Source organism: Mandrillus leucophaeus, unplaced genomic scaffold, assembly GCF_000951045.1.
Source record: "Mandrillus leucophaeus isolate KB7577 unplaced genomic scaffold, Mleu.le_1.0 Scaffold46, whole genome shotgun sequence".
Classification (NCBI taxonomy): Eukaryota; Metazoa; Chordata; class Mammalia; order Primates; family Cercopithecidae; genus Mandrillus; species Mandrillus leucophaeus.
Genome location: NW_012104920.1, coordinates 1,334,422 through 1,341,630, shown reverse-complemented (window position 1 = coordinate 1,341,630; position 7,209 = coordinate 1,334,422). Strand labels below are relative to the sequence as shown.

The 7,209-nt window shown below is 52.0% G+C and overlaps 1 protein-coding gene across 1 annotated transcript in view; it reads left to right on the top strand.

The window, feature by feature from the left end:
* Positions 1-5,012, top strand: part of POLR2A (polymerase (RNA) II (DNA directed) polypeptide A, 220kDa) — a 39,688-nt gene extending 34,676 nt beyond the window's left edge. The window contains exons 22-28 of the mRNA XM_011994736.1: positions 1,592-1,696; positions 1,784-1,966; positions 2,207-2,410; positions 2,553-2,739; positions 2,874-2,987; positions 3,171-3,320; positions 3,418-5,012. Of these exons, the coding sequence (XP_011850126.1) occupies positions 1,592-1,696; positions 1,784-1,966; positions 2,207-2,410; positions 2,553-2,739; positions 2,874-2,987; positions 3,171-3,320; positions 3,418-4,574 (2,100 nt within the window). The 3' untranslated portion in view covers positions 4,575-5,012. The remainder of the gene's footprint in view (positions 1-1,591; positions 1,697-1,783; positions 1,967-2,206; positions 2,411-2,552; positions 2,740-2,873; positions 2,988-3,170; positions 3,321-3,417) is intronic.
* The last annotated feature ends 2,197 nt before the right edge of the window (positions 5,013-7,209 follow it).

Below are 7,209 nucleotides of genomic sequence, written 5' to 3'. Positions count from 1 at the left end.
GATGCAGTCAGCACTGAGAGGGGCCGGGCGCGGGGGCCAGGCCTGTAATCCCAGCACTGAGAGGGGCTGGGCGCGGGGCCCCGGGCCTGTAATCCCAGTACTGTGGGAGGCTGAGGTGGGTGGATCACCTGAGGTCAGCCTGACCAACACGGAGAAACCCCATCTTGTGTTACTAAAAATACAAAATTAGCCAGCCATGGTGGTGCGTGCCTGTAATCCCAGCTACTCGGGAGACTGAGGCAGGAGAATGGCTTGAACCCAGGAGGCGGAGGTTGTGGTGAGCCAAGATCATGCCATTGCTCCAACGTGGGCACAAGAGTGAAACTCCGTCTCAAACAATAAACATTGAGGGGTGGGTCGTACCCACCTAATTTCGGGGTAGGGAATGTTGATGAGCAACGATTCTCAAAACCCACAGCACCGGCTGAGTAGATAAAACAGCTGGTGTTGAAATAGGAGATAGGAGTGCCTCCCTGTTGTCCTGTCCCCTGGCTTTCCTCCCCCGAGCCTCCTGCAGCTTGCTTTGCTTAGGGAATACAAACCCCAGCCCTGAGACAGGGGCCAGATTTGGGGGCAGGTTGCATAGTAGGAATTGCTATGTCCTAGGGGAAGTCGTGTGACAGGCATAACAAGACCCATGAAAAGGCTGAATCAGTGACTTCACTCCTGGGCATGGCTCCTGCGATATTTGTTTAGCACATGTTGGTGCCTGATGCTTTAGTAATAAAAACTGAAGAACTCAGGCCGGGCGTGGTGGCTCAGACTTGTAATCCCAGCACTTTGGGAGGCCGAGGCGGGCAGATTACCTGAGGTCAGGAGTTGGACACCAGCTTGACCAACATGGAGAAACCCCGTCTCTACTGAAAATACAAAATTAGCCGGGCATGCCTGTAATCTCAGTTACTCGGGAGGCTGAGGCAGGAGAACCGCTTGAACCTGGCAGGTGGAGGTTGCAGTGAGGCAAGATGGCGCCATTGCACTCCAGCCTGGGCAACAAGAGTGAGACTCCATCTCAAAAAAAACAAAAAAAAACCTGAAGAACTCACTAACTACTGAACCTGCTGTCAGAAAACAGTTATAAAAGCATTGATAGGTCTTGATGGAATAACAATATATGGCCATTAAAAGAGATCACTGTCATGCCAGCGGCAGCCTAGGTGAACATGCGGTTAAGTGCTGGAGCAGGGAATGGTGTGTGTTTGGGTACAGTGGTTGGAGGACGTGACACTTTGATGGAGCCCGCCTCTCGCTAGGCAGGACTGCACCAGAGTGGAAGTTGTGATAGGTTGGTGGGATTTGGGTGCCTTTCCTTAGGCTGCTTTTAATATTGTAAAATCAGGATAAAAAGTCTCACTGGAGAATTGCTGGAACCTGGGGGGTAGAGGTTGCAGTGAGCCGAGATCGTGCCATTGCACTCCAGCCCAGGCTGATAACAGCGAAACTCCGTCTCAAAAAAAAAACTGTCCCACTGGAAGTGTGAGGGGCAGAGCCTGGTGACTGACTTGTTAGGCCCTCAAGGAGGCTGTAGTTGGAGGTGAGAGCTGGGGAAGAGACCAGAGGATGCCGAGTGCTGACCTCACTCTCGCTGCAGGAGGAAGAGGTGGTGGATAAGATGGATGATGATGTCTTCCTGCGCTGCATTGAGTCCAACATGCTGACAGATATGACCCTGCAGGGCATCGAGCAGATCAGCAAGGTCAGCCGTCCCCTCTGCCACCGCCTTCCTCCTCCCGCTCCCGGACTCCCCGCCCTGCCCACCCTGAGCACGCTGTCTTTCCCACAGGTGTACATGCACTTGCCACAGACAGACAACAAGAAGAAAATCATCATCACAGAGGACGGGGAATTCAAGGCCCTGCAGGAGTGGATCCTGGAGACGGACGGCGTGAGCTTGATGCGGGTGCTGAGTGAGAAGGATGTGGACCCCGTGCGCACCACGTCCAATGACATCGTGGAGATCTTCACGGTGAGCCCTAGTGTGCTGCCCAGCGGCCTTTCGTGGATCTCTGGCTCTCAGGCCCCTCATTCTGTGCTGTCCATTCACAGGATTTCCTCAGGCTCAGACTTTTTCTGCCTGAATCCATTTCTGAGTGTGGGATGTCCTGGCTCCTGACCCCCTCCCTGGATCTGGGTGGTGGCAGAAGCAGGAAAGAGAGCAGAGTTGCTCAGTCCTGACCCTCCCGTCTGCTTCCCTCCCCTGTGCCAGGTGCTGGGCATTGAAGCTGTGCGGAAGGCCCTGGAGCGGGAGCTGTACCATGTCATCTCGTTTGATGGCTCCTATGTCAATTACCGACACTTGGCTCTCTTGTGTGATACCATGACCTGTCGTGGCCATTTGATGGCCATCACCCGACACGGAGTCAACCGCCAGGACACAGGACCACTCATGAAGTGTTCCTTTGAGGAAACGGTAACAGTGGAATTTATGAATAGGGCAGAAGGAGGGAGCAGTGTGGGAAGAAGGGCGCCCACTTTGGGCGGCTGGGCTGTGGTGATGGGCAGCCAGGTGCTGTGTGTGGTGGGGTCTCATGGGGCCGGTCTGCTCTGTTCAGGTGGATGTGCTTATGGAAGCAGCCGCACACGGCGAGAGCGACCCCATGAAGGGGGTCTCTGAGAATATCATGCTGGGCCAGCTGGCTCCAGCCGGCACTGGCTGCTTTGACCTACTGCTTGATGCAGAGAAGTGCAAGTATGGCATGGAGATCCCCACCAATATCCCCGGCCTGGGGGCTGCTGGACGTGAGTATGAGGCCCTAGCTGCCCAGTACCTGCCTGCATTGGCGAGGCGGTGGGGCAGGCCATGGGTGGGAGGGTGTCACTAGTCTGTTGTTGCTGTTCTTGCTCCTCACGATTGCCTGTGTGCCTCTTTGCAGCCACCGGCATGTTCTTTGGCTCAGCACCCAGTCCCATGGGTGGAATCTCTCCTGCCATGACGCCTTGGAACCAGGGTGCAACCCCTGCCTACGGCGCCTGGTCCCCCAGTGTTGGTGAGTAACCTGATCCAGGAAGAGGGCCCTCTAGGTGGTTCAGAGGCGGGTGAGCTGGGATCATGAACAGCAGCCATTGTTGGAACTCTTGAAGGCCGCAGAGGGCTATTGAAAGGTGGGCAGGAAGAATTGGGGGCATTTGATCTTCAGCTCTGGCCTTAACTTGCTTTTCTCACTCTATAGGGAGTGGAATGACCCCAGGGGCAGCTGGCTTCTCTCCCAGTGCTGCATCAGATGCCAGTGGCTTCAGCCCAGGTTACTCCCCTGCCTGGTCTCCCACGCCCGGCTCCCCGGGGTCCCCGGGTCCCTCAAGCCCTTACATCCCTTCACCAGGTGAGCTGTCGCCATCTGTCGGGCCAGGTTTGTTTCCTCCTCAGTTCTGGGTGAGTCTGTCCATTACTCATCTCCTTTGTTGGCTGTTTCCCCACAGGTGGTGCCATGTCTCCCAGCTACTCGCCAACATCACCTGCCTATGAGCCCCGCTCTCCTGGGGGCTACACACCCCAGAGTCCCTCTTATTCCCCCACTTCACCCTCCTACTCCCCTACCTCTCCATCATATTCTCCAACCAGTCCCAACTATAGTCCCACATCACCCAGCTACTCACCGACCTCTCCCAGCTACTCGCCCACCTCTCCCAGCTACTCACCCACCTCTCCCAGCTACTCACCCACCTCTCCCAGCTACTCGCCCACCTCTCCCAGCTACTCGCCTACCTCTCCCAGCTACTCGCCCACCTCTCCCAGCTACTCGCCGACATCTCCCAGCTACTCGCCGACATCTCCCAGCTACTCGCCAACTTCCCCCAGCTATTCTCCCACTTCTCCCAGCTACTCACCAACCTCTCCAAGCTATTCACCCACCTCCCCCAGCTACTCACCCACTTCCCCAAGTTACTCACCCACCAGCCCGAACTATTCTCCAACCAGTCCCAATTACACCCCAACGTCACCCAGCTACAGCCCGACATCACCCAGCTATTCACCTACTAGTCCCAACTACACGCCTACCAGCCCTAACTACAGCCCAACCTCTCCAAGCTACTCTCCAACATCACCCAGTTATTCCCCGACCTCACCAAGTTACTCCCCTTCCAGCCCACGATACACACCACAGTCTCCAACCTATACCCCAAGCTCACCCAGCTACAGCCCCAGCTCGCCCAGCTACAGCCCAACCTCACCCAAGTACACCCCAACCAGTCCTTCCTACAGTCCCAGCTCCCCAGAGTATACCCCAACCTCCCCCAAGTACTCACCTACCAGTCCCAAATATTCACCCACCTCTCCCAAGTACTCTCCTACCAGTCCCACCTATTCACCCACCACCCCGAAATACTCCCCAACATCCCCTACTTATTCCCCAACCTCTCCAGTCTACACCCCAACCTCTCCCAAGTACTCACCTACTAGTCCCACTTACTCGCCCACTTCTCCCAAGTACTCACCCACCAGCCCCACCTACTCGCCCACCTCTCCCAAAGGCTCGACTTACTCTCCCACTTCCCCTGGTTACTCGCCCACCAGCCCCACCTACAGCCTCACCAGCCCGGCCATCAGCCCGGATGACAGCGATGAGGAGAACTGAGGGCTCGTGGGGTGCGGCAGCGGGCTAGGGTCCAGGGCAGCTTGCCCATGCTGCTGTGCAGTTCTTGCTTCCCTCGTGGGGTGTCACCCCGAGCCCAGCTCCCTTGTACATAAACGCCGTGTGGCAGAGCTCTTGGTGAACTTCTGGATCCCATTTCTGATGCAGATTCTTGTCTCGTTCTCCACTCATGCTGTCAGAACCCACTGGCCCAGTGGTGTTCTCATTCCTACCCCACCCACCCCTTGCCTGTCCCCAAATTGAAGATCCTTCCTTGCCTGTGACTTGATGTGGGGGCGGGTAAAGGGCATTTTAACTTAGGGGTAGTTCCTGCTCTGAGTGGTTACAGCTGATCCTCGAGAAGAACAAAGCTAAAGCTGCCTTTTGTCTGTTATTTTATTTTTTTGAAGTTTAAATAAAGTTTACTAATTTTGACCAAAAGTGTGACCATGGAGTGCTTCATTGGGATTCAGGGGACCCACAGGCCCTGCCTCCTGCCTCCTGCCTCCTGCCTCATGCCTGGGCTGCTGCTGATCTGTTAGCGGGAGGGGACCTTCCAGTCACTGAGCCCGCGCACAGCCCCTGCTCTGTGCTGAGTTTGTTGTAGTCACAACAGATGCAGCTCTTGTCCTGCATTAAGGTGATACTAGCCATAACAGCTTTTTAACCTGTTTTACTGATCGTCATAAATAATTTGGAAAGTGTAGAAAGGTATAATGCAGAGGGGGAGAAATGATCACCCTTAATCCCACCACTAGGAGGCATACTTTCTTTTGTATTTTTTTCCTACACTTTTCTTGAGTCACTAACAAATGAACAAAAATGTACTTTTATTTTGGCCTCAAACCAAGAATGAAAAGATGATATAGATGCTGTAATACAGAAGCTGAAGTTAAAGGATTTGGGGGTAATATGTTGGTTTTAGCTGGCCATTTTTTCCCCTTTCATTAGCACCTTAATGTGGGTATCAATGTTCTACGTCCTCTGCAAGTCATTTCTGGTTTATTTTAGGTATTTTTATTTTATTTATTTTTGAGACAGTCTCGCTCTGTCACCCAGGCTGGAGTGCAGTGGCACAGTCTCGGCTCACTGCAACCTCTGCCTCCCAGGTTCAAGCAATTCTACCTCAGCCTCCCAAGTACCTGGGATTACAGGCGCCCACCACCATGCCCAGCTACTTTTTGTATTTTTAATAGAGATGAGATTTCACCCTGTTGGCCAGGCTGGTCTCAAACTCCTGATTTCAGGTGAACCGCCCACCTCGGCCTCCCAACGTTCTGGGATTACAGGCGTGAGCCGCTGCGCCTGGCCTATTTAGTCTTTGCTCTCATTCCTGAAAGTGAGTTCCCCGTGACGTCATTCCCCTTCCGCCTAAAGAACTTTTAGTATTTCTTATAGAGCAGCATTGCTGGTGACAAATGATCTTAGTTTTCTTTTTGTTGGGAAATGTCTATTTTGCCTTCATTCCTAAAGAATATCTTCGCTGGAGATAGGCTTCTGGTGTGACAGGTTTATTTTTTTCTTTTAGCACTTTTTTTTTTTTTTTTTTTTGGTTTAGGAGCAGAGGTTTAGTACGCAAAAGATAGAGAAAGGAGAACAACTCACTCTCCCTTGTGGGAGAGGGGCTTCTGAAAGGGAAGTCCTTAAGATGTCCTATCTTCCGGCCCTCACAGTTTCTAGTGAGAAGTTCACAGTCTTTGGGATCATTATTTCCTGTTATTTTTCTCTAAATCCTTTCAAGATTTTCTTTTTATCTCTGGTTCTTTGGTTTTTGACAGTTTGGCTTTGGTGTGTGTATTGGAGTTCTCCAGAGAAGCAGAACCCCTGGGGGAGATAGATATGTCTCTTCTGTGCTAATAATCACATTACTTTTATATGTGATTATATATATACAGATGTTTTTGTTTTTTCTATTTATTGAGCTTCCCCACAGCAAAAATGAGCGGTTTTGTCATGGGAATTGGCTCAAACGATTACAGGGACCAAGAAGTTTCACAATCTGCCATCTGTAATCTGGAGAACCAGGAAGCTGGTGGTGTAATTCAGTCTGAGTCCAAAGGCCTGAGAACTGGAGGTGGGGTGGTGGTGGTAGTGGTGGAGTGGCAGTGGTGGTGCTGGTGTAAGTCCTAGAGTCTAAAGACCCAAGAATCAGGAGCTCCTAGGTCCAAAGGCAGGAGAAGTTGGATGTCTGAACTCAAGGAGAGGGCTCACCCTTCCTCTTATCTTTTTGTTCTTTCCAAGCCCTCACTTGATTGGACAATGCCCAACTACACTGGTGCAAGAGAACCTTACTCAGTCTACCGATTCAAATGCCGATCTCTTCAAGAAACACTCTCATCGACACACCCAGAAACAATGTGTTTCCAGCTCTCTGGGCGTTCCTTAATGCAGTCAAGTTGACGCATAACATGAACCATCACCGTGTGCCCAGGCATAGTTTTCTCAGTTATCCTGTTTGGGTTTCCCTGAGATTTTTTGATTCTGTAAAATTGTCTTTTAGTGTATTTGGGAAGTTTTTAGACATTCTTTCAAGTATGTTTTTCTGTCCTATTCTTTCCTTCTGAGAATTCAGTAGCATGCCTACTAGACTTTTTGATTTCCCACCCCTACAAATTTTTGAGGCTCTTAATCATTTTTG